This window comes from Narcine bancroftii, chromosome 1, assembly GCF_036971445.1.
Source record: "Narcine bancroftii isolate sNarBan1 chromosome 1, sNarBan1.hap1, whole genome shotgun sequence".
Lineage (NCBI taxonomy): Eukaryota > Metazoa > Chordata > Chondrichthyes > Torpediniformes > Narcinidae > Narcine > Narcine bancroftii.
Window position 1 is genome coordinate 493,111,131 of NC_091469.1, and position 26,568 is coordinate 493,137,698.

Genomic DNA, 26,568 nt, shown 5'->3' on the forward strand with positions numbered 1-26,568 from the left:
GGGCACAAGTAGTCCCCCTGGGAACACGCCATCCCACAGCAGTCCCCCTGGGAACACACCATCTCACCACAGATCCCCAGGGAAAATGCAGTCCCTCTGGGAACATGCCATCCCACCGCAGAACCCTGGGGAACACGCTTTCCCACCGCAGTCCCCCAGGGAACACACCATCTCACCTCAGATCCCCGGGAACACGCAGTCCCCCTGGGAACAAGCCATTCCACAGCAGTCCCACTGGGAACACGCTATCCCCCGGAACACGCCATCCCACCGCAGTCCCCCAGGGAACACACCATCTCACCACAGATCCCCAGGGAATATGCAGTCCCCCTGGGAACACGCCATCCCCCGGGAACATGCCATCCCACCGCAGAACTCTGGTAAACACGCCATCCCACCACAGTCTCACAAAAAACATGCCATCCAACTGGGAACACATCACCCTCCTCGGGAAAAATCCATCGCACCACAATCTCACCGGAAACGCAGCATCCCACTGTGGGGTGGAAGGTGGGTGGGACGGCCAGTTCTGACTGAGCCCAGCCCTGCACGAACTCACCTTCCTCCTCGCGCATCTTGCGCAGGTCATCCTCCGCCACCAGCGACACACGTTTGGGCCTATCCAATGCCGGCTGCCTCACCTCCATCTCAAAGTACTTCTGCCGGTCGCGGAATGACTGCTGCTCAGGGCTTTCCATGGCACTGGGTGACGGCACCTTCCAACAAAACACATGCAGCCTCAGTCCACACTCCCACATGCAGACCCCCACACAGTTCCATCAACGCTTCCCCCATACACAGCCTCAGTCCACATTTCCACATGCAGACCCCCACACAGTTCTGTCAACACTGCCCCCATACACTGCCTCAGATCATACTCCTATATGCTGACCCTCGCACAATGCACCCACACGGTCCCACTGGATCCAGTCCACACCATCCTATTGGATCCCGTCCTTATCAATCATATCAGATCCAGTCCACACCAATCCCACCAGATCCCATCCACACCGATCTCACCAGATCCAGTCCACACCGATTCCACCAGATCCTGTCCACTGGATTCAGTCCACACCATCCTACTGGATCCCATCCTTACCAATCATACCGGATCCAGTCCACACTGATCACACCGGATCCCATCCACACTGATCCCACCAGATCCAGTCCACATCAAATCCAGTCCACACTGGTCCCACTGAATCCAGTCCACACCAATCCCACCAGATCCAGTCCACACCGATCCCACCAGATCCAGTCCACACTGGTCACACCACATCCTGCCCACATCGGTCCCACCAGATCCTGTCCACTCTGGTCCCAACGAATCCTGTCCACACCAGTCCCAGCAAATCCAGTCCACACTGGTCCCAGCGAATCCAGTCCACACTGGTCCCAGCGAATCCAGTCCACACTGGTCCCTAGCGCCCATGGGCTACTACGTCCCAGTGAGAATGAAGGCAACTGAAAATTTCTCTCCTGCTAACCGTGACCCCCCCGTTCCAGGTAACCTCCTGGTGAGTCTCCACTACCTCCTTTCCTACAGTTGTTCCTGGAACCGTGCACACTGCTCCCTCGGAACTGCCCACTGTCAGGACAACAGCACCCTGATTTCAACTTTCAGTACATATGGGAGAACCTTTACGATAGTTGACACTGTCGCTGACATGACTGGTTCCAAATCTGTGAAGGAAAGGTCATGCTTTGGCACTGACATGAACATTGATGGCGAACAACCCGTTCTTATGCAAGCAGCTTTCAGCGAGAAATTATTTAGGAACCAAGTTGTAACCTGAATCATGGTCCAAGTACATCATCAGTGATTATTTATTTTTTCCTTCACATCGAGAAAAAACGAAGACTTCAACATAAACAAAAATAAAGGTTGTTCATCCATTGTGCTAATATGACTTGTTTTCTCATGGCCCCTTCTTGCTCTGCTAACGCCAGAGTTGATAAGTAGTGGAGACAATCACCTATCTCCGTGATACATCACGTGAAACAATATTCAAGCTCTCCGATGGGTTAACTCCGTTGACACCGCTTCATCCCATAAAGGCATGCACTCCTGCCACCAACAATTCATTCCCAGCCACTCTCTGCATTACCTGATGAACCCCTGACCCCACCGCCCTTCGGCCCATCCACATTCAGCTCAGTGGCCCGTACTGAGCCCTCTATCCCCTTCTTCTTCCTATCCACACTCAGCAAGATCCCACCTAGAACCATAGAACACTACGACCACAAACACAAGCCCTTCAGCCTTCTAATTTGTGCTGAACGAATATTTTCTTGGTCCACTGACCTGCACCCAGTCCATAGCCCTCTGTACCTCACCCATCCATGTCCCTAGCCAAATTCTTCTTAAACATTAAAATTGAGCCCACATTCACCACTTCAGCTGACAGCTCATTCCACACCCCCACAGCTCTCTGTGTGAAAAAGTTCCCTTTAAACCTTTCTCCCCTTTCACCTTAAACCCAGTTTTTATCTCTCCCTCGATCATCCTCTGCCAAACCCTAGTGAAACCTCAGCTGAAGTGCAACATCTCTTGGTTGACGGTCTCCCCAGTAAGTGGATGGCGTGGTTAGTGTTGCTGTTATGGCCGACCGAGGTTTGAATCCCGCGCTGTCTGTCAGGAGTTTGTTCCTTCTCCCCGTGTCTGCGTGCATTTTCTCCAGGGGCTCTGGTTTCCCCCCAACGTTTTAAACCCACTGTGGGTTGTAGGTTAATTGGGTGGCACGGACTCGTGGGCCGAAATGGCCTGTTACCATGCTGTAGGTCTAAATTTAATAAAAATATAACTGGTCTCTTTGAAGGTGACAGGTGTGTGTTGCTGGCAGGACGGGGATACTCACCTCAGTGGCAGGCTTGGCTCTGAGGTTCCTGTGCAGATCCTTGGGAGAGAGAAGACAGAGGGTGTTGAAGTAAATAACGTGGTGAATGTCACTGCACCTGGAACATCACACGTTCTACCGGCACTTCTAACAGCGGCCACATCTAACAGCCCAGGGTTGACAGATGGCGGGAATGAAAGGTGAAGGGCCGACGGGACCAGTTCTGGAGCCATTGTGTCCAGACTGACTCAGTCACTCCGACAGAGGTAGAGAGTATACCGTCATCACATTTACAAGCCCAGAATCCAGAGGAAGCCAATTGCTTCACAGGGAGGTGGGTCAGGCAGGCAAAAGGAGCCAAGGGGTGGCAGATGGACACAATGTGGGCAAGATGGTGTTCACCTGAAAAGGAAGGACAGGGCTGAATAGGATTTGGATGAGGAGAGTCAGCAGAAAGGTGCAGCGCAGTAGAATTTGGGGATTCCTGTCCATTGAAACCTGCACAGAAAAGCAGCGGCGACATGTGGAGCGAGAGTCCTTCAAAACACCAGTTAAGGTCGATACATGGCTCAATGGGAGTGGACATTGCAGGGATGGTCACAGGTTGAGTGGGGACAGGAGTTGCAGGGACGGTGTGTGAGTGGGGACAGGGGGGTGCAGGGACGGTGTGTGAGTGGGGACAAGGGTGCAGGGACAGTGTGTAAATGGGGACGGTGGTGCAGGGATGGTGCGTGAGTGGAGATGGTGGGGGGTGCAGGGACGGTGTGTGAGTGGGGACGGGGGAGGTGGTGCAGGTATGGTGTGTGAGTGGGGACTGTGGGGGTGCAGGGTCAGTGTGTGAGTGGGGACGAGGGGTGCAGGGACGGTGTGTGAATGGGAACATGGGTACAGGGACGGTGTGTGAATGGGGTGGGGGTGCAGGGAAGATGAGTGAGTGGGGACGGGGGGTGCAGGGAGGGTATTTGAATGGGGAAGGGGGGTGCAGGGAGGGTGTGTGAGTGGGAACATGGGGGTGCAGGGTGAGTTTGTGAATGGGGACAGGGTTGCAGGGAGGGTGTGTAAGTGGGGACGGGGTGCAGGGACGTTGTGTGAATGGGGTGGGGGGTGCAGGGAGGGTTGTGAATGGGGACGGGGGGGTGCAGTGAGGGTGAGTGAATGGGGATGGGGGGATGCAGGGAGGGTGTGTGAATGGGGACGGGGGTGCAGGGAGGATGTTTAAGGAGACAGGGGTGCAGGGTCGGTGTGTGAATGGGGATGGGGGGTGCAGGGTTGGTGTATGAATGGCAACAGTGGTGCAGGGTCGGTGCGTGAGTAGGGACGGGGGGTGCAGGGATGGTGTGTGAGTGGGGACAGGGGTGCAGGGACAGTGTGTAAATGGGGACGGGGGTGCAGGGATGGTGTGTGAGTGGAGATGGGGGGGGTGCAGGGACAGTGTGTGAGTGGGGACGGGGAGGTGGTGCAGGTATGGTGTGTGAGTGGGGACTGTGGGGGTGCAGGGTCAGTGTGTGAGTGGGGATGAGGGGTGCAGGGACGGTGTGTGAATGGGAACATGGGTACAGGGACGGTGTGTGAATGGGGTGGGGGTCCAGGGAGGGTGTGTGAATGGGGACAGGGGGTGCAGGGAAGATGAGTGAGTGGGGACGGGGGGTGCAGGGAGGGTATTTGAATGGTGAAGGGGGGTGCAGGGAGGGTGTGTGAGTGGGAACATGGGGGTGCAGGGTGAGTTTGTGAATGGGGACAGGGTTGCAGGGAGGGTGTGTAAGTGGGGACGGGGTGCAGGGACGTTGTGTGAATGGGGTGGGGGGTGCAGGGAGGGTTGTGAATGGGGACGGGGGGCAGTGAGGGTGAGTGAATGGGGATGGGGGGATGCAGGGAGGGTGTGTGAATGGGGACGGGGGTGCAGGGAGGATTTGTATGGAGACAGGGGTGCAGGGTCGGTGTGTGAATGGGGATGGTGGGTGCAGGGTTGGTGTATGAATGGCAACAGTGGTGCAGGGTCGGTGCGTGAGTAGGGACGGGGGATGCAGGGATGGTGTGTGAGTGGGGACAGGGGGTGCAGGGACATTGGTAATCAAGGGCAGTAGGTGGAGGGGCATTGGTAATCGGGGGCAGTTGGTGGGGGGCATTAGTAATCGGTGGCAGTAAGTGAGGGGTATTGGTAATGGGGGCAGTTGGTGGGGGGCATTAGTGATGGGAGCACTGGTAGTAGGGGGCAATAAGTGGAGGGACATTAGTTATGGGGGCAGTAGGCGAGGGGCATTGGTAACAGGGGGCAGTAGGTGAGGGGCATTGGTAATTGGTGGCAGTAGGTGAGAGGCACAGGCAATTTGGGACAGGAGGTAATTGGGGGGCAGTAAGTGGAGGGGCATTGGTTATCGGGGGGGGATGGGGGTGTGTGGGATTGACCTGGCTGGGAAAGGCAGCAGCCAGAATTACAGCACCATGGTTGGCATGTAGCTCCCCAAGACACTGGGAGCTCTATCATGGACCCCTCTCCAGAACAGTGACCCCTGTAATGCCCTCCTTCCTTCTTCCCAAAGTGGCGTCTGTTATTTTCCCCCCACCCCCACACTTGGGGAACAAGGGAGCTCTGTAACACCTTCTCCTCCCTCCCATTCTGGGACAGAATAGCCTGTGTATCACGTCTCCCCTCCCTCCCCAGGACACTGTGACCCCTGTAATGAGTCCCTCTCGGGGACAGGGAGCTCTGAATCATCCCCCCCACTCCTACTCCCTCCCACACCGGGAAACTGTGACCTCTGTAATTGGCCCCTTCCCGAGCCAGGGGGCTCTGTATTAGCTCCCTCCCGCCCACTCCATCCCACATTAGGACACAGTGATCTTTGTTGCAGACCCCTCCCTGCTCCACCCCCTCCCACACCAGGACATTGTGACCTCTCCCCGGGACTGTAACAAACAGGAGTGAACTTACAGGTGGGAAGGTGGGCGAGGGCGTGGATTCCCGTGCTACACCATTGCCAGACACGGTGTTGTTGATGGGGCTGGTCTGAAAAATATAATGACAGGCTCATCCGTGGAGGGTCCCTGCTCTCCCCAGCACATGGTACTGGATCCCCCCCACCTGGTTCCTCCAATTCCCCCCTCTGTTCTCCACCTCCCGGTTCCCCCAATCCCACCCCCCCTCCCCACGGTCCTTCAAATCTCCCCCTCCATCCTCCACCACCGGGTTCCTCAAATCCCTTTCCTCTCCATCGTCCACTCCTGGTTCCTCAAATCCCCCCTTCCATCTTCACCACCCAATTTCCTCAAATACCCACCCTCCGTCACTTACTTCCCCCTCCCTCCCTCAGTCCCCATCCCTCCATCCCCTCACTCCCCCCCTCTCTCTCTATCCCTCACTCCTTCTCCCTGTCCCCTCCCTCCATCCTCCACTCTGACATTGACACTCCTCCTGCCACAGAACGGACCCTGCCTGCCACCCAGTTCCTGCTGTGCACCACACTCGCCAAAGCGTTTGTCAGTACTCACGTGCACATGCACGTTGGCATACATGCTTGCACGTATGTGCACACACACTCACACGTATATAAACGCAGGTTTGCACACACACACACCCACACTTGCGCACACACAAATACAGGAGCACACATGCACCGCGCACACACACACAAAATCACACTCACATGCACACAGACATGCATGCACAAACACACACACACACCTGCATGAACAAACATATATGCATGGACGCACGAGCAGAGCCAGGACACACCAGTATGTGTCCCCATGCGATGGGCCAGCAGCAGATCACGGTCATGGCATGCCAGGTGCGTGCCGGTACCTCGCTCAGCTGCGCGCGAGCCTTGCGGTTGGCCACCACGAAGGGGTTTTGGTGGAACGGGATGGTCTGCACCTCTATCAGAATCTCCTCGTCCTCTCGTGGCCGGCTCCAGGCATCAGCAGCAGGCCCCTGCCCACTACCATCTTCCACTGTGCAGCACCCAAGGGTGCCATGCCGCTGATGGGCCCAGGACCCAGGGGCTCCTGTCGCCTCCTCCAAGGTGACGGTCCTTGATGCCTGCCCCTTGCAGCTCTTCTCCCTCCCTGTCCCAGCAAGGTGTCCACATTCAACATCCATGGCAGCCAGTCTGCTCAACTGAAAGGGGGAGAGTCAGAGAGTGGCAGCAGGGAGGAAGGAGCAGGAAGCGGGAGAAGGGGAAGTGGGAGGAGGGAGACGGAGCAGGGATTGAGGGAGGGAGGGGAGCAGGGAGTGGGGGGGAGGGAGGGAGGGGGATTCAGAGATAGGGGTTAGAAATGGGTCAGAGAGCAAAGGATCAGAGAGAGGGGGAAGGGGGAGAGAGAGAGAGGGGAAAGGGAGAGAGGAGGAGAGTGTGGGGGGGGAAGGGGGTGCAGAGGGAGGTGGGTCAAAGAGAGTGGGGCAGAGAGAAAGGGGCAAGAGAGAGACAGACAGACAGGGACACAGACCACATTTAAAACTGCACTTCTGACAATAATTTCAAACAAAATCTTCACCTCCTGACAACTGAAAGAAGAAAAACACACAGGGCCAGAAAATTTGGCAGCAGAATTAGGCCATTCCACCCATCGAGTCTGTTCCACCATTGAAATCATGGCTGGTGTACTTTTCTCTCATACCCTGCACTTCTCCCATAACCTTTTTCACCCTTAGTAAACAAGAGCTCTGCTGTAATCTACCCAATAAGCTGGCTTCCACAACCGCCTGTGGCAATGAAATCCATAGATACACACCCTGTGGATGAAGAAACTTCTCATCTCTGTTCTTTATTTCTGAGGCTGTTCCCTTGGTCCCGGACTTTCCCACAGGAAACATCTCCACATCCACTCCATCCAGCCTTTTCAAGATACAGCAGGTTTCAACAAGATCCCCTATCATCCTTCTAAACTCCAGCAAGTACAGGCCCAAATCCATCTCATCCCCGTAAGCTTCCACTGGACCCTTAAGGAGAACCATTAGAACAGAATGCCTGGGCTCCAGTTCTTGGGTCGAGAAAAGAAAGGACACACAATCAACTTTGCAGATTACACAAAGACAGCTGAAGGGGCAGGTAGTGAGGAGGAAATGGAGAGGCTACAGAAAGACTTGGACAGATCAGGAAATGAAATGCAATGTTGGAAAGTGGACGGTCGTGCACTTACACAGAAAGAAAAGAAGGGCCGACGGTCATTAGGACGGGGAGAAAAGGTGCAAAGGGACTTGGGATCCTTGTACAGGGAACCCTGAAGGTTGACCTCCAGGTTGGGTCAGAGGTGAAGGTTAGGGTTAGGGTGTCATGTCTGGAGGGATAGAATACAAGAGAAGGGACAAGGACAAGGGGGCACAACTTCAGGATTGAAGGGAGCCCATTTAAAACAGAGATGGAGTAATTTCTTTAGCCAGAGAGAATTTGCTACCATGATCTGTGGAGGCCAGATCGTTTGGTGTACTTCAGGAAGATTAATCGGTACTGAATAGTCTTATGGACAATACGGTGCTGATCCATTTTAAATGGGCACTCTTCCAACCCGAGGTTGTGCCCCCTTGTCCTTGACTCCCCTACCATGGAAAATAAGCCCAATACTGTCCCCTGTATCCACGTGAGGCCTCACCAGTGTCTTATAAAAAACCTCAGTATCACATCCCTTCTCTTGTATCCTATCCCTCTCGATACGACAGCAACATTCACCTTCTTCACCACCAACTCCAACTGGGGGGGTCAACCTTTAGGGGTCTCTGCACGAGGATCCCAAGTCCCTTTGCACTTCCAAATCTTCAATTGTCTCCCCCTCTCATTATTAATTGGCCCTTTTATTCCTTCTGCCAAATGCACGACCGTCTACTTTCCAACATTGTCTTTCATTTGCCACTTCTCTGCCCATATTCTCCTGATCTATCTAAGCCTTGTTTCTTCACTACCTGCCCCTCCACCTATCTGTATCCTGCAAACATAGCCACAAGCCATTTACAACCTGCAATCCGAATTATTAACATAACAAACAGTGCAGGTTGTAGTCCCATACTGAGATCTCTCTCTCAGCCAGCAAGCCACTTTCTCTGTGTAGAGACTGTTAATCTGCACAGAGATACACTGGGTGTTGAGTGGGGAACCACAACCCCAGTAAATGGGGGAGGTGGGGGGGGGGTGAGATAGCTAACACTATGTGACACACCATGACAAGGGAGTGACTCCAGCAGAGACTGAACTTTCCTCTCAACATCTCCAGAAGTGGTAGGTGACAACCCTGCCCCTGCACTCAGCTCCCGGGGCACTGCCCTGGGACCCTACAATCCTGCTCCACCCCTGCACTCCAAAGGCATCGCGTTGACCCCCTGCCACCGTTAGACACCTACCTCAGTACTCCCTGCCTTCAGGTTCTGGAGCCTAGGAACCTTTCCACGCTGACATGCTGCAGAGCCCACGATGCACCAGCCTGCTTCAGGAGGGTGGGTCTGAATACTCAGAGCTCCTGGCCCCCACTGACAAGATGTCAGCAGGTGCAGGGTTCAACCCCATGACTAAGCTGGGCCCAAGGTCACAGCGAGCATTCCAGGCCTGTGAGCTCAGCATTCCTAATCTGCCTTCCACTGCACACTGCCTCTCAGCACGGTCAATGTGTCAACGAGCTCCTCTGCGTCCCTGAGGCCAGAGAGGGCGGCAAAACTGGAACAGTGCTGCTCCGCACCCCACCTCCCTCAGGAACTCTGGGTGTGGCATACAGAGAGCATGTACAAATGGAGGGAGCCCACAGCCCCCATGCCGCTCCTGCACCCCCCCCCCACCCATCAGACCACTCAGACCCTTGGGATGAGAACTGCCCTTCCTGCTGTGGATACCCTCAGGGGTCAGTCCTTGGGGAGCCAGCCTTCTACTCTTCATTCTCATGACAAAAGCCATCAAAATCATTGAGGACTCCTACCATCCCACACACGGCATCTTTCAGGTGCTCCCATCGAGGAAGAGATTCAGGAGGGTCAGAGCAGCACCACCAGGCTGAGGAACAGCTTCTCCCCATGGGCAGAGAGAACGGTGAAGAACCAAAGGAACTGCTCACATTCACCAACGAAGACCCGCATTTGTAAAAAGAGTATTTATTTCTAATAGGTAAAATACTTGACCTGCAAGTGAACGGTCTGTCTGCACGTGTGTCGTGCCTGATTGTGTGTCAGCATGTTTTGCACTGAGGACCGGAGATCGCTGTTTTGTCAGGTTGAACTTGTACAATCAGATGACAATGAACTGGACTTGAAAACTGCACACCATACCTCCCTAGGTTGGTGGTCTGGCACAAAAACGGACCCTGCTCCTGCAATCTACCAACTCCGATCCCATAAGCCTGTGTTACCTCGATTCAGACACCAACCACCCTTGGGAAGAAGGTGCCTCTCAAGAGCTTGCAAAAACATACAGAAAATGTTGGGAGGACCTCAGCCGGTTTTGCAGCATTCAGAGGTAAAGGTATATTAATGTCGGACCTGAGGCCTTCTGCAGATCCTCTGACTCACCTCAAACCCACACACTCTTTGACACCCCCAGCCTGGAAAAAGACTAGTGCAATATATCCCCTTCAGGATTTGAAAAAAAACACCTTTCAGATCATCGGTGTTAAGGATGAGGGTGGGTGGGCTGGGATTAAGAGTGAGGGTGGGTGGTCTAGTGTTAAGGGTGAGGATGGGTGGGCTGGGATTAAGAGTGAGGGTGGGTGGTCTGGTGTTAAGGGTGAGGGTGGGTGGGCTGGGGATTTGGGTGAGGGTAGGTAGGCTGGGGATTTGGGTGAGGGTGGGTGGGCTGGGGTTATGGATGAGGGTGGGTGAGCCAGTGTTCAGGTGAAAGTGGAAAGATTGAACATGGACTTGGTGGGGGGGGGTGCACTTTAATCACAGTGTGTGGGGGTGTGGAAAAGCTGGCGTGAGAGAACAATAGACATTTACAGACATTTGGGCAGCTTGAAGACTGAGACAGGGTCAGCCGGAGGTGAGAGTGGATACATGGGTTGCGTCAAAAAAATGGAACCCATCTGCTCATGCGCTCAATCATTCACGCACAAACATGGGTCACACACACACAAACACAATCAGGAACGCACACATAAACATATACACACACACATCCATACATACATCCTCATGCTCAAACTAAGACACTTAACCACACCCACGTGCACACACATAGCAGATAAGTGCCCAACTACACACAACCATGTGCAGACATACAACAGCTTACCCGATTAACCCTCTGCATGCCACTGCTGGGCAAAGCTGCCAGGGTTCTGTAATCCAGCTTCAATGGTAGTGTGGTGTGATTCTGTATCAATGACAGACATGACAATGACATTCCAACGAGAGAGACATCCGTACAGTATCACAATACCCCATCACTGACTGAACGACACCACTGTCACCCCTACAGTACCCCAATACCCCATCACTGCCGGGAACTCATTACTGTCACGCCTACGGTACCCCAATACCCCATCACTGACTGTACGACACCACTGTCACCCCTACAGTACCACAATACCCCATCACTGACTGTACGACACCACTGACACCCCTACAGTACCCCAATACCCCATCACTGCCGGGAACTCATTACTGTCACGCCTACGGTACCCCAATACCCCATCACTGACTGTACGACACCACTGTCACCCATACAGTACCCCAATACCCCATCACTGACGGGAACTCATTACTGTCACACCTAGAGTACACCAATACCCTATCACTGATGGGAACTCATCACCGTCACCCCTACAGTACCCCAATACCCCATCACTGACTGGAACTCATCACCGTCACCCCATTACTGACAGGAACTCATCACCGTCACCCCTACAGTACCCCAATACCCCATCACTGACGGGAACTCACCAGTCACGTCTACAGTACCCCAATACTCCATAACTATTATCGTACAGTACTCCAATAACCCCCTCACCCCTCATTACCCCTCTTCCTGACCCCAGCGTCCTCACCTCTGCCTCCTCCTCCAGTTGCCGCGTCACCTCCTCTTGCTCCCTCCGCATTCTCTCCTGTCGAAGGGAAGGAGATTGGTGTTAGCGATGGATAGATCACAGGGAGCAGCATCGTCATGTCCTTCTTCAACCTGAGGGCTGCGTTAGATCTAGGAGGAGGTGGGTGGCTCTGATGGGACGTGACTGCACCCTTCATGGCATGACCTTGGCACCCGTGGGTGTCACATTGAAGTAGCCAATCTGTGCACTGATGGATTGTAGCTGACAAGTGGGCTGTGAGGGATGAGAAACACTGATTACAATTCCTCTCTGTATCTACTCCAAATAAATTGCACGGTTGGTGTTGCGGTTAGCGCCACGCTGTTTCAGCGCCAGCGATCGTGACTGGGGTTCAAATCCCGTGCTGTCTGTAAGGAGTTTGTACATTCTCCCCATGACTTCCTGGGTTTCCTCCCACCATTCTAAACGTACCAGGGTGTAGGTTATTTGGGTGTAATTGGGCAGCAGGAACTCGTGGGCCAAAAGGGTCTGTTACCCCACTGTATGCCCACCTGAATAAAACCTCCAGACCCCCAGACCTTTCACTAAGGAGTCGAATCACAAAGAAATATGGGAGTCACTGAAGATGGGGTCCCAAGCAATCCAAGGCAGCATCTGTGTGGAGAAATGGCTCAACAGTTCAGGTGGAGACCCTTTGGGATAAAGAACTGCACCCAGTGCACTCAACGTGGTCTCACTGAGGCCTTGGACAGCTGAATCACAGGGTACCCCCCTTCAGTACCCTCTCCCTACCTTTCAGCACGGTCTGCTCGCCCTTCAGTCCGTCCCCACCCATCAGCACCCTCTCCCCACCCATCAGCACCCTCTCCCCACCCATCAGCACCCTCTCCCCACCCATCAGCACCCTCTCCACATCCCTCCTGGAATGTGGTTGGCTGAACTGGCACTGATTTCATTTTGTTGCATCTCACACAGCTTCCAGACATTGGGAAGCTGTGCTCACCCGTAACACCCGTGCCTGGAACACCTGCCTTGCCAGGGGTGGAGGCTGAAACATTGGGGGCATTTAAAAGACTCTTAGACAAGCACATGGATAGGAGAAAAATAGAGGGTTACGAGGTGTGAGGGAGGGAAGGTTTAGACGGCTGGAGAGCAAGTTTCCATCATTGTTGACCGAAGGCCTGCACTGTGCTGTAACATTCAGTGAGATCTGACACAATGGAAAAAGGCTGGCTATCGGAAGGCTGAGTCTGCAGGGAGGGTGCCTGCCTATTTTGAAGACAAGATCCATCAGCTTTGATGGGGACAGTGTCCGAGGTCAAGCACAGGTGTTAGAATGGGACTATTCTTTAGTTCAAGGAGAAGTGCAAATCATTAAATTAATGCAATGTATTTATGGAGACCAGGTGCCCCTCTTGCCGACAGCCTGCACCACTGCCATCCACTGGAAGGCCTGTGTTTCAGTGCGCTGTCTTCCCAGAGCCCCTCTCCCAGAACAGGTTATGACCTTGTGTGAGAGTGTCTCGTTCAACAGCTCCCTGGGTCATTACAGTGAAAGACAGAAGTCTGCAAATGTTGTGATTGTAGTAAAAACACAGAGATGCTGGAGGAATCAGCTGGTTTCACAGCGGCCAGAAAAGGTAAAGACATATCACTGACATTCTGGGTCTGCGCCCTTCTGAATAAAGACTGGAAGGGAAAGAGGGAAGAAAGAGAGGGGAAGGAGTCTAGAACAACAAATAAAAGGTGTTTATGATTAGAGGAGACATGGGAATTGATTTTGGCCCCATTAAAGGAGTCAGAGGGAAGAAAGAAAGAAATAGAGAAAGACCAGAGAGAGAGAGACTGACAAGAGAGAGAGAGTGGGGGGACAGAGAGAGAAAGTCAAGAGACCAGAGATAGAGAGGGGGGGTGGGGGTGCAGAGATAGAAGAGGGGACAGAGATAGAGGTCAAGGTTGGGCCGGGGGGGGGGGGAGGTTGTCAGAGATACAGGGGGGTTGGCAAGAAAGATCTAGAGGAAAAGAAGAGACAAGAGGATAAGGTTGGGGGGGTGAGGTCCAGTGATCTGAAGAGTGAGATGGCCAGGGTAGGGTGGGGTGAAAATCAGTCACAGTGTGTGGATTCCTGCCTGCATTCCTGCCCTGCAGACGGGAGATGGCATTTCGAAGAAGGCAGATTCTTTGGGAATTCTTTCCACAAGTGAGGCAGCTGTGACCACGGTGTCTCCACACAGGCCTGCAGGGACCCAGGCTAAAGCCAGGATCAATGACACCCCCCAACAAACACTGAACTGCTGTCAGAGTCAGGGGGTGAGGGGCATGATCTGCCCTAGGGGTTGGGGTGCAGCACCCCAAGGGGGAAATGATCTGTTCCGGGGTTGAGGGGGGACTGCTCCTCCCAGACAATGGTGAATCTGTGGGATCCTCTGCCCACTGAAGCATCAGAAGCTTCCTTATTGAATGTGTTTAAGAGACCTATTGACAGATCTGTGAAGAGTGAGGGAATTGGAGGTGTTGTGGACAGCGAAGAAGGTTTTCAAACCTTCCAGAGGGATCTGGACCAGCTGGGAAAATAGGCTAAAAATGGCAGATGGAATTTAATGCAGACAAGAGTGAGGTGTTGCATTTTGGAAGGACAAACCAAGAAAGGACGTACACAGTAAATGGTCGGGCACTGAGGAGTGGGGTAGAACAGAGGGATCTGGGAATACAGATACATAATTCCCTGAAAGTGGGGTCATAGGTGGACAGGGTTGTAAAGAGAGCTTTTGGCATCTTGGCCTTCATAAATCAAAGTATTGAGTCCAGGAGTTGGGCTGTTGTGGTAAAGTTATACAAGACATTGGTGAGGCCAAATTTGGAGGATTGTGTGGCGTTTTGGTCACCGAACTACAGGAAAGATATCAATAAGATAGAAAGAGGCAGAGAAGATTTACTAGGTTGTTGCCCGGACTTCAGGAACTGAGTTACAGGGAAAGGTTCAACAGGTTAGGACTTTATTCCCTGGAGTGTAGAAGAGTGAAGGGAGATTTGATGGAGGTATTTAAAATGATGAGGGGGACAGACAGAGAAAATGTAGATCAGCTTTTTCCACTGAGGGTGGGTGAGATACAAACCAGAGGTCATGGGTTAAGGGTGAAAGGGGAAAGGTTTAGGGGGAGCGTGATGGGGAACTTCTTCACACAGAGAGTGGTGGGGGTGTGGAACGAGCTGCCAGTTGGAGTGGTGAATGTGGGGTCAATGTTAACATTTCAGAGGAATTTGGACAGGTTGATGGATGGGAGGAGGACAGAGGGATATGGGCTGGGAGCAGGTCGGTGGGACTAGGAAACAAACTGGTTCAGCACAGATGAGAAAGGCCAAAGGAGTCTGTTTCTGTGCTACAACATTCTATGGAATTAAGGGTGATGGGACAAAGAGGTCAGAAGAGCTGAGTGAGCTGAGTGCCCAGCCATCATCAGGTCATTGAGTGCCAGAGCAGGCTGTCTAGGCCGGATGGCCAACCGCTGTTTCTAATGTTCCTCTTGTTGTGAGGAGCTTATTCTGAAGGGGCAAAAGAATGCAATGGGGCTTGAGGTGAAGATGAAGTGTGAGAGAGTCGTGTGGAAGAGAGGCCTGAATCTAAAGGAATGAAACTGTGAAAGTATGGGTGGAGTCGCGGCTAGTGCAAAGCTGATACAGCGCCAGCGGTCGGGACTGGGGTTCAAATCCCACACTGTCTGAAAGGAGTTTCGATGTTCTCCCCATGCCTGTGCAGGTTTTCCATGGGGGCTCCAGTTTTTTCCCAACATTCCCATAGGTCTGACATAAAGGATTCGTGAGCAATGTTAAACCACAGGAAAACAGGAGAAGGCAGAGAGGACTCAGATGGTTCACCTGTGCAATTCACCAGCACACAAGGCAGAGGGAGAACATGTAACTGTGACAGATGGGTCACCATCAGCAGACTGAATGTTGAGATAGGCTTATGGGGCTGAATGGCTACCCCTGCTCTCATATTTCTGTTTCAATCAAACACCCTAACTGAACACTCATCATGAAGTTAGGACAGCTCGACTGGCGTAGCGGTTAGTGCAACGCCGTTACAGCGCCAGTGATCGGGACTGGGGTTTGAATCCCGTGCTGTCTGTAAGGAGTGTGTACGTTCTCCCCGTGTCTGGGTGGGTTTCCCTGGGGGATCCCCTTTCCTCCCACCATTTGAAATGTACCGGGGGTGTAGGTTGATTGTGGTATTTGCGGGGTGTGTGGGCTCGCAGGCCAGAATGTCTGAATTTTTACAAGTTTAAAAGGTAAAGCTTATTGGTGCTAGGGAGGAAGCAGGTTCTTCAGGCCAGGTCTCACCACTTTCTCCAGTTCCTCTCGCTCCCATAGTGACGACTCACGAACCATCTCAATCTCCTGCAAAGAGACAATGGAAGTCAGGTGGGAAGAGTGTGTGTGGGGGCAGGCTGGGTCGTGGGGGGAGTGAGGCCAGTGAGGGACCAAGAAGGGGTGGTGAGCATGGGGGGGGGGGGGGGGGTGGTTAAAGAGAGATGAGGGGGGCTCAGGAGGGAGGGGAAGAGAGTGAGTAGGATACAGAGTGTGCAAGAGGTTGACACCATAGATCATCATTAATAGAAGCAGAACTACGCCATTCAGCCCATCGAGTCCGCTCTGCCATTCCATCATAAATGATCCATGCTCCCATCTCCACTGCCTTCTCTCCATAACCTTTGAAGCCCTGACTAATCAAGAACAGCAATCTCTGCCTTAAATACACCCAATGACCCAGCCTCCACAACCTCTCATGGTTTCACTACTCTCTGGCTGAAGAAATTCCTCCACACCTCTATTTTAAATGGGCTCCCTTCAATCCTGAGGTTGTAGTCTCTTGTCCTGGACTCCCTGACTGTGGGAAACAACTTTCCCACGTCTACTCTGTCCGGTCCTTACAACATTCAAAATGCTTCTATGAGGTCCCCCCCTCATTCTTCTGAACGCCAGGCAGTCCAGTCCAAGAGCCCAAATATTCCTCGTATGCTAATCCATTTTTTCCAAGAATCATCCTTGAGAATCTTCTCTGAACCCTCTCCAACACCAGCACATCCTTCCTTAAACAAGGAGCCCAACACTGTCCCCCCCATATCCACATGAGGCCTCACCAGTGCCTTATAAAGGCTCCAGATCATATCCCTGATCTCGTATCCTATCCTTCCAGATGTGACACCAACATTGCATTCACCTTCTTCACCACTGACTCAACCTTAGGACAGTGGTTCTCAACCTTCTTTTTTGCACTCCCTTACTAAACACAGAACACCTATGGCATCATAGAACACTACAGCATAGAAGACCGGCCATTTTGGCCCTTCTAGTTTGTGCTGAAATATCATTCCACTAGCCCATTGACCTGCACCCATTCCATAACCCTCCACACCTCTCCCATCTATGTTCCTACCCAATTTATTCATAAAACATGAGTGAGCCCGCATTTACCACATTGGATGGCAGCTTATTACAAACTCCCACCACGCTGAGTGAAGAAGTTCTCCCTAATATTTCCCCTAAACCTTTCTCCTTTCATCCTAAAGCCATGTCCTCTCGTATTTATCTCTCTTAATCTGTGGAAAGAGCCTATTTTCATTTACTCTGTCAAAACCCCTCATAATTTTGAAAACCTCTATCAAATCTCCTCTCATTCTATGTTCCAAGGAATAATGTCCTAAACTGTTTAATCTTTCCCTGTAATGGCAACATCCTAGTATATCTTCTCTGCACTCTTCCAATCTTACTGATATCCTTCCTGTAGTTAAGCAACCAGAAATGTACACAATACTCCAAATTTGGCCTCACCAATGTCTTATACAACATCCCAGCTCTTGTATACAATTTATGAAGGCCAAGATGCCAAAAGCTCTCTTTACAACCCTGCCCACCAGTGACCCCACTTTCAGAAAATTAGGTATCTGTATTCCCAGATCCCTCTGTTCTACCGCACTCCTCAGTGTCCGATCATTCACTGTGTACGTCCTTTCTTGGTTTGTCCTTCCAAAATGCAACACCTCATACTTGTCTGGATTAAACTCCATCTGCCATTTTTCTAGCTGGTCCAGATCCCTCTGCAAGCTTTGAAAACCTTCTTCGCTGTCCACAACACCTCCAATCGTGTGAAAGCATCAAAGACGGATTGGATGACTAGACTTACCTGACTTCGATCCACTAAGGTAGGTAGAATCAGCGGTGGAGCATATTGATGTGGGACCAGTCTAAAACAGGAGACCCGTATGGCTCGGTCGAAATGGCAAGGGAAGGGAAGATGACATTATGATGTTGGGTCCAGAAAAGGTTCATCGTCATTGGTGCATAGCGAGTAGAGCAGGGGACTCTACTTGAAGCAAAGTGTGCGAATGTCGGGGGTCTGGACAAAGGGCTTGCAATCAAACGTAGCTTTTATTAACACACAATTTGTTGAAGGTCATGGCCTAACGGGAATAAAGCACAATTTATAAAGGAGTGTGTGAAAACATTAAACAGTACACAATTACTGTACTGTTTAACTTTTTCCTATGCTCCCTGATAAATTGTGTGTGTTTTACTCCTGTAACATTTTCCCATGCTCTACTAAAACTGTTGTGTGTTAATGAAAGCTCCGTGTGATTGTAAACCCTTGTGTTCAGACCCATCAAATCTGATTCTTTCCTCAACACAATGTCACATTAGACGCCGACACTGCTGCCCTAAGCATCCCTCCTCTTTTACTTCAGGAAGCCGACTTGCTGTGTAAAAGGACTCATGGACCCGTCTTTTCTCTGTTCAGTGTGAACAAGCAAGCTGGCTTCCAGAGATGGGTCATGTAAACGGCAATATCACAGCTTTTCAGTGTAAAAAGGCCTATAGTGCCATCAGCAAACTTGCTGAACCAATTTACCGCATTATCATCCCCAGATCATTGATATAAACAACAATGTTCCCAGCACCGATCCCTGAGGCACATCACTAGTCACAGGCCTCCAGTCTGAGAACCAACCATCCACTACTCTCTGTCTTCTCCCACACAGTCAATTTCAAATTAGGTTTACAAGCTCTCCATGGATACCTAGTGTTTTAACCTTCTGAACTAGCATCCCATGTGGGACCTTGTCGTAGGCCTTACTAAAGTCCATGTAGCCAACATCCACAGACTTTCCTTCACCTATTTTCTTGGTAACCTCCTCAAAAACTCTACATATAACAATATAACCACTTACAGCACAGAACAGGCCAGTTCGGCCCTACTAGTCCATGCCGTAGCAAATCCCCACCTTCCTAGTCCCACTGACCAGCACCCGGTCCATACCCCTCTAGTCCCCTCCTATCCATGTAACGATCCAGTCTTTCCTTAAATGTAACCAATGATCCCGCCTCGACCACGTCTGCCGGAAGCTCATTCCACATCCCCACCACCCTTTGCGTAAAGAAATTTCCCCTCATGTTCCCCTTATAATTTTCCCCCTTCAATCTTAAACCATGTCCTCTAGTTTGAATCTCCCCCTTTCTTAATTGAAGAAGCCTATCCACATTTACTCTGTCTGTCCCTTTTAAAATCTTAAACACCTCGATCAAGCCCCCCCTCAATCTTCTACACTCCAGAGAAAAAAGCCCTAGTCTCCCTGTAACTCAAACCTTGAAATCCTGTCAACATTCTCGTGAACCTTCTCTGCACTCTCTCTATTTTGTTTATATCTTTCCTATAATTTGGTGACCAAAACTGTACACAGTACTCCAAATTTGGCCTCACCAATGTCTTGTACAATTTCATCATAACCTCCCTACTCTTGAATTCAATACTCCGATTTATGAAGGCCAACATTCCAAATGCCTTCTTCACCGCACCATCTACCTGAGTATCAGCCTTGAGGGAACTATTTACCACAACTCCTAAATCCCTTTGTTGCTCTGCACTCCTCAATAGCCTACCATTTTATGCATATGACCTATTTAGATTTGCCTTTCCAAAATGTAGGACCTCATATTTATCTGTATTAAATTCGTTAAACATGACCTACCACACACAAAGCCATGCTGATTGTCCTTAATCAGCCCATGACTGTCCAAATAATTGTATATCCTATCTCACAGAACACCCTCCAATAATTTACCTACTACTGACGTCAGACTCACCGTCTTGTAATTTCCTGGTTTATTTTTGAAGCCTTTTTTAAACATCCTTTGAGGTTAGTAAGGTGGTATGTCAGTGGGGAAAGAAAAGGTTGAGAATCACTGCTTTAGGGTATCCTGCACGAGGACTCCCAAATCATGAGAACATGAGAAGTAGGAGCAGGAGTCAGCCATTCGGCCTGTCGAGCCTGCTCCACCATTCAATAAGATCATGGCTGATCTGATCGTTGACTCAACTCCACCCACCTGCCTTTTCCCCATATCCCTCAATTCTTTTTTTATGTAAAATTTTATCCAACTGAACCTTAAATATGTTTAATGAAGTCGCCTCAACCTCTTCCCTGGGCAGAGAATTCCATCGATTTACGACTCTCTGGGAAAAACAGATTTTCCTCATCTCTGTCTTAAATCTACTCCATCAAACCTTGAGGCCGTGTCCCCTAGTTCTGGTCTCACCTACCAGTGAAAACAATTTTCCTGCCTCTATCTTATCTCTCCCTTTCATAATTTTATGTTTGTATAAGATCTCCTCTCATTCTTCTGAATTTAATCCCAGACTATTTTTCCTCCTCGTAGGTCAAACCCCTCATCTCCAGGATCAACCTGGTGAACCTCCTCTGGACGGCCTCCAAGGCCAGTACATCCTTGCTCAAGTATGGAGACCAGAACTATACACAGTTCTCCAGATGCGCCCTCACCAGGACCTTGTACAGTTGCAGCATGACCTCCCTGCTCTTGAATCCAATTCCTCCAGTGATGAAGGCCAATATTTGCCTTCTTAATAACCTGCTGTACCTGCAACCCAACTTTTTGCGATTTATGCCCTCCCAAGTCCTTCTGCATGACAGCAACCTGCAGTCTTTCATCATTTAAATAATAATCTGCTCTTCTATTTTTCCTTCCAAAGTGGATGACCTCACGTTTACTAACATTATATTCCATCTTCCAGACCTTTGCCCACTCACCTACCTCAACTAGATCCTTCTGCAGTCTCTCCACATCCTCTGTACAATTTGCTTTTCCACTCAATTTAGTATCATCCGCAAACTTGGCTACACAACACTCAGTCCCCTCTTCCAAACCATCGATGTAAATGGTGAACAGCTGCGGGCCCAGCACCGACGCCTGCGGTCCCCCACTTACACTATCTGTCAATCATCCCAACTCATTTATGCCATTTATCCAACTCTCTGCCTTGTCAGTAAACCAAACCTCAATCCAAGTCAATATACTTCCCCAACTCCATTCATCTGGATCTTATTGATGAGTCTCTTGTGTGGCACCTTATCAAATGCCTTCTGGAAATCCTCTTGCTATTTCATCCTTAATGACAGCTTCAAGCACTTTCCCAACTAGCTGATAATTACTGTCTCCTGCCTACATCCCTTTTTAAAAAGTGGCATGACATTTGCTGTCTTCCAATCTGCCGGGACCTGCCCAGAATCCGGAGAATTTTGGTGAATGATGACCAACTCATCGACTATAACTCCCGCCATTTCCCTCTGCACCCTGGGATACATCCCATCAGGGCCAGAGGATTCGTCTGCTTCCAGTCCTTATAGTTTGCTCATCACTATCTCTTCTGCAACAATTATTTTATCGAGGCCCTCACCTCCCTTCATATCCCTATCGCCACTCTTTGACATGCTGGACATGTCTTCCACCGTGAAGACTGGCACAAAACATCTGTTCACTGCCTCGGCCATTTCCTCATTACTCATTATCAATCACCCTTTCTCATCTTCCAAGGGAACCATGTGGACTCAGTCACTCTCTTCCGTTTTATATATTTATAAATTTGTTTGCTATCTGTTTTGATATTTTGTGCTAATTTATTTTCATAATCCTCTCCCCTTTCCTTATTTCTTGTTGAATTGTCCGTTATTGCCATTTAGTTTTCCCAATCCTTTAGTTTCCCTCTACTCTTGGCTACTTTGTACACATGAGCTTTTAATTTTATACTTTCCTTCATTTTCTGAGATAACCAAGGCTGACTCTTCCCTCTCTTTCTGCCCTTAGTTAAAGGGAAGATATCTTTCTTGAGCATTGTGAAAATCTTCCACTGATGCTCAACTGTTCTGCCCACTAGCCTGTGCTCCCAGTCCACACTGACCAATTCCTCCCTCATCCTTTGCACCTCCAAATTTTGAATGATCTACCCATGGAAATAATAGTCTGCCCTTTTATTCCTTCTGCCATAGTGCATGACCGTACACTTTCCACCAGAATGAGAGGTCCCAGCCTCTCCTCCCAGCTTAGTTCCAGGAACATTTGTTCTGCACCCTTTCCATCTCAATGGCATCTTTCCTAAGGCTACCCTCTCCTTGACCACTGGTCACAGGTCTTTGATCTGATGAACGCCCTCCATCCCCACCCCTATGGGCACCCTCTCTTTACTCATCAAAGTTTCTGATCACCCAGGATGCCCTGTTCCTGGCCCTACTGTTTAACCAGTATATGCTGCCCCTCAACGCTCCCTATCTCCCACTTGCGAGGCCTCTTTCTGCCAGATTCTGTCAAATTCTATGAAAACAGTCCTTGCTCCACCCCAGGATGAATTTGTGAACCGGTCGATAACATTCCCACACGGCTGGAGCTTGTCACTGGTCCCACACACTCGTGCACTGACACACCTGTCATGGCCCTGCCTTATCTCTCTATCCTGTGCCCAAGTGTCCTTTCCAATAGTTTCCCTGCCACTGACCTGAGGTAAACCCGTCCGTAATTTCCTGGATAATCCTTTCTCCCTTCCTGAGCAACATCGAGTGAAACACAAGCCTGCAGATGCTGTGATTGAAGTAAAAGCACAGAGATACTGGAGGGACACAGCCGGTCTCACAGCGTCCATAGGACGTAAAGATATATAACCTCCTGTGGTGTCTTGAGATCGGCCGAGTTTTTCCAGCATCTCCAGTCCTCGGGGCCTTGTTTCACCAGTGAGGATGCCAAGATCTGTGTCAAGGCCCCAGCAAACTCTTCACTTGCCTCTTTTCAATGACCAGGGGTAGACCCTGTCGGGGGCAGGGACTTCTACCTTAATGCTCCACATAAGACCAAACACCACCTTGTTCAGATGCACTTAACCACATAAAAACATGGAAGCCGATCAGCTGAATTTCAATTTGTACAATTTGTACTAAGAAGGGGAATATTTTGGGTCCAGTGATCATAATGCCATTAGTTTTAAGTTATTCATGGAGATGGATATGGCGGCTCGATTGGCGTAGCAGTTAGTGCAACACTCTTACAGCACCAGCATCAAGACTGGGGTTCAAATCCCGCGCTGTCTGTAAGGAGTTTGTACGTTCTCCCTGTGTCTGTGTGGGCTTTCCCCCACCATTCAAAAACGTATCGCGGGTGTAGGACAATTGGGTGTAATTGGGAGGCATGAACTCTTGGGCCAAAAGGGCCTGTTACCGTGCTCTATGTCCAAAGTTAAAATTCAAATCTATTAGTGAATGGAAGCTGCTCCACACTCTACCTTCTGCAGGATGTCAAATTCTTCTGGGCTCATGTCACGGTCGATAGACGAGATGCTCTCCAGACTGTTCTTTCGACGCATGCCAGCAGCAAAAGGGTTGGCAATGACACCAGGAGAGGTCTGCAGAGGAACACCAACAACTTGTACATTCAGGCACCGAGAGGTAAGCCAGACATACCCTGTCAAGCCGAGATGGCAAGTTCAGTCCTGGCCACCTCATTACAAGAAGTATGTGGAAGCTATGGAGAGGGGGCAGAGGAGATTTACCAGAATGTTGCCTGGATTGGGAAACAAGTCTTATGAGGCAAGGTGAGCAGAGCTGGGACTTTTCTCTTTGGAGCAAATAAGGATGAGAGGAGACTTGATAAAGGTCGACAAGATTCTGAGAGGCATAGATAGGGTGAACAGACAGGACCTGTTTCCCAGGGTAGGAACAGCAAAAACCAGAGGACGTGTGCACAAAGTGAAAGGAGGGAAGTTTAGGGGAGATGTCAGGGGTACGTTTTATCCCCAGAAAGTGGTGGGGGCCTGGAATGCCTTGCCAGGGATGGTGGTGGAGGCTGGAACATTAGGGGCATCTAACAGACTCTTAGACAGACACATGGATGGACGGAAAATAGAGGGTGACGGGGTAGGGAGGGTTAAGTAATGTTTGGAGGGTAGGTATTTCTAGGTTAGCACAACATCATGGACTGAAGAGCCTGTACTGCACTGGAATGTTCTATGTTCTACGTCAGGGAGCTGTGGGAAACAAGGAAGTGTAGCAAATATAGTGAACGGTTGGGCCTTGGACAATAGAGACCTCAGGGCACATGTTTTCCTGAAAGTGGCGACACAGGTACTCAGGGTGATGAGGAGAGTCCTTTACATGCTTGGCTTCATCAGTTAGGGCACAAAGAGCAGGTACAACTGGACAAGATGGTGAGATCACACTAGGAGCATTGGGTGCAGTTCTGGTCACCCAGCTATAGAAAGAACCACAGCACAGCACATTTTTTTATACCTAGCCCCATTGACCTGCACCCTGTCCATAGCCCTCCATCCCTCTCCCATCCATGAACCTGTCCAAATTCTTCTTAAATGTGAAACTTGAGCCCACATTCACCACTTCAGCTGGCAGCTCGTTCCACACCCCCACCACTCTGAAAAAAATCCCCCTCATGTTCCCCCTAAGTTTTTCCCCTTTCACCCTTAACCCATGTCCTCTGGTTTGTAACTCACCCACCCTCAGTGGGAAAAGCTGACCTACATTTACTCTGTCTGTCCCCCTTGTAATTTTAAATACCTCCATCAAATCTCCCCTCATTCTTCTACACTCCAGGGAATAAAGTCCTAACCTGTTTAACCTTTCCCTGTATCTCAGACCCTGAAGTCCGGGCAACTTCCCAGTAAATCTTCTCTGCCTCTTTCTATCTTATTGACACCTTTCCAGTAATTCGGTGACCAAAACTGCACACAATTGTCCAAATTTGGTCTCACCAATGTCTTATCCAATTTGACCATAACATCCCAACTCCTGGACTCAATACTTTGATTTATGAAGGCCAAGATGCCAAAAGCTCTCTTTACAACCCTGTCCACCTGTGACCCCACTTTCAGGAAAGGATGTTATTAAACTAGAAAAGGGGCAAAAAATGTGTACGAGGATGTTCCCAGAACTGAAGGGCTCAAGATATGGGTGGCAGGATTGGTATGGCAGTTAGCACAACGCTGTTACAACACCCCTGACCTGGGTTCAAATCCCGCGCTGTCTGTATGGAGTTTGTACGTTCTCCCTGTGCCTGCGTGGGTTTTCCCCAGGGGCTCCAGTTTTCTCCCACTGTTTATAACGTATCGGGGGTGTAGGTTAATTGGGTGTAATTGGTCAGTATGGACTCGTAGATGGGAAGAGCCTGTTACCGTGCTGAATGTCTATGTATACATTTATATAAGGGTAGGCTGGGACTTTTCTCTCTGGAGTGTATGAGTCTAAGGGGGACCTGGTGGAGGTTTATAAAATCATTAGGGGGCATGGATAAGGTTAATAGTCACAGTCTAGTTCCTAGGGTTTAAGGTGAGGTTTCCCAAGGAACCTCAAACAAGAGGGCATAGGGTTAAGGTGAGATGGGAAAGATTTAAAAGATGAGGGCCACCATCTTAAAAACATCAGAGGAGCAGAAAAAGGCCTTTCAGCCCATCAAATCTGCTTTTCCATTCCATCATGAGGTGATCCATTCTCCTATTCAGCCCCTCTGCCCGGCCTTCTCCCCATATCCCTTAACAAAAAACCGATCAACCTCTGCCTTAATTACACCCAAGGACCCGGCCTCCACAACCGCCCGTGGCAACAAATGCCACAGATTCACCACCAGATCCTCCGCATCTCTGTTCTAATCCCAACATTGCGCTCTCTTGTCCCAGACTCTCCCACCGAGGGAAACAACCTTTCTACATCTACTCCATCCATGCCTTTCAACATTCAAAATGCTTCAATGAGATCCCCCCGTTCATTCACCTCAATTCCAACAAGTCCAGGCCAAGAACTGCCATACACTCCTCACGATGACCCTTTCATTCCCGGAATCAGCAGTGGGTGCTGGGTGAACAGATCGAGCTGCCAGAGGAAGTAGCAGAGATGCGGACAGGTTTGGGGGGACACGGGCCGGGGCAGGCAAGTGGGACTCACTCAGTTAGCACTAATGAGATGGGCTGTTTGCGCCGATGACCCTCATAATATTGACGATTTATCAGGAAACGTAAGAGAGCATAATGGTGTTGGGTGTGAACCAAGTCCTTTGATGCTTATCGGGGAGAGAGGACAGACTGAAGGGAATTAGAAAGGGGAGCAAGGAAGGATGATCGGCCTTGGGAAGCAAGATGAGGGGGAACTGCAAACCCTTCCATGAGGAGTGGAAGTAGCTGGTGATTGGGAGCATGGAAACTGATATGGGGAGCCAGGGGTCCCATCTGAACACCAAACAGGGACTGACCAAGAGGAAGAGCGTGGTGGGTAACAAAAGAACATAATGGTAAGGAAAGGATTTATTGGGGGAGGGGGAGGGGGTAGAGGGCTTTTGGTTGGAGAACATTGTTTCTTTTAAATTTAGACCTACAGCATGGTAACAGGCCTTTCGGCCCACAAGTCCGTGCCACCCAGTTTACACCCGGTCGTTGGCACTG

At 50.5% G+C, this 26,568-nt stretch overlaps 1 protein-coding gene across 10 annotated transcripts in view; it reads right to left on the reverse strand.

The window, feature by feature from the left end:
• scrib (scribble planar cell polarity protein) overlaps positions 1-26,568 on the reverse strand; it is a 166,037-nt gene that overhangs the window by 26,377 nt on the left and 113,092 nt on the right. For 8 of the 10 annotated variants that reach the window (XM_069915156.1, XM_069915163.1, XM_069915158.1 and 5 more), the window contains 8 exons: positions 23,410-23,529; positions 16,134-16,190; positions 11,793-11,849; positions 11,039-11,119; positions 6,640-6,954; positions 5,770-5,844; positions 2,859-2,897; positions 560-716 (listed from right to left, as the gene is read on the reverse strand). In XM_069915156.1, coding sequence (XP_069771257.1) covers positions 560-716; positions 2,859-2,897; positions 5,770-5,844; positions 6,640-6,954; positions 11,039-11,119; positions 11,793-11,849; positions 16,134-16,190; positions 23,410-23,529 — 901 coding nt within the window. The remainder of the gene's footprint in view (positions 1-559; positions 717-2,858; positions 2,898-5,769; positions 5,845-6,639; positions 6,955-11,038; positions 11,120-11,792; positions 11,850-16,133; positions 16,191-23,409; positions 23,530-26,568) is intronic. The other 2 variants (XM_069915155.1, XM_069915162.1) reach the window with 2 other exon arrangements.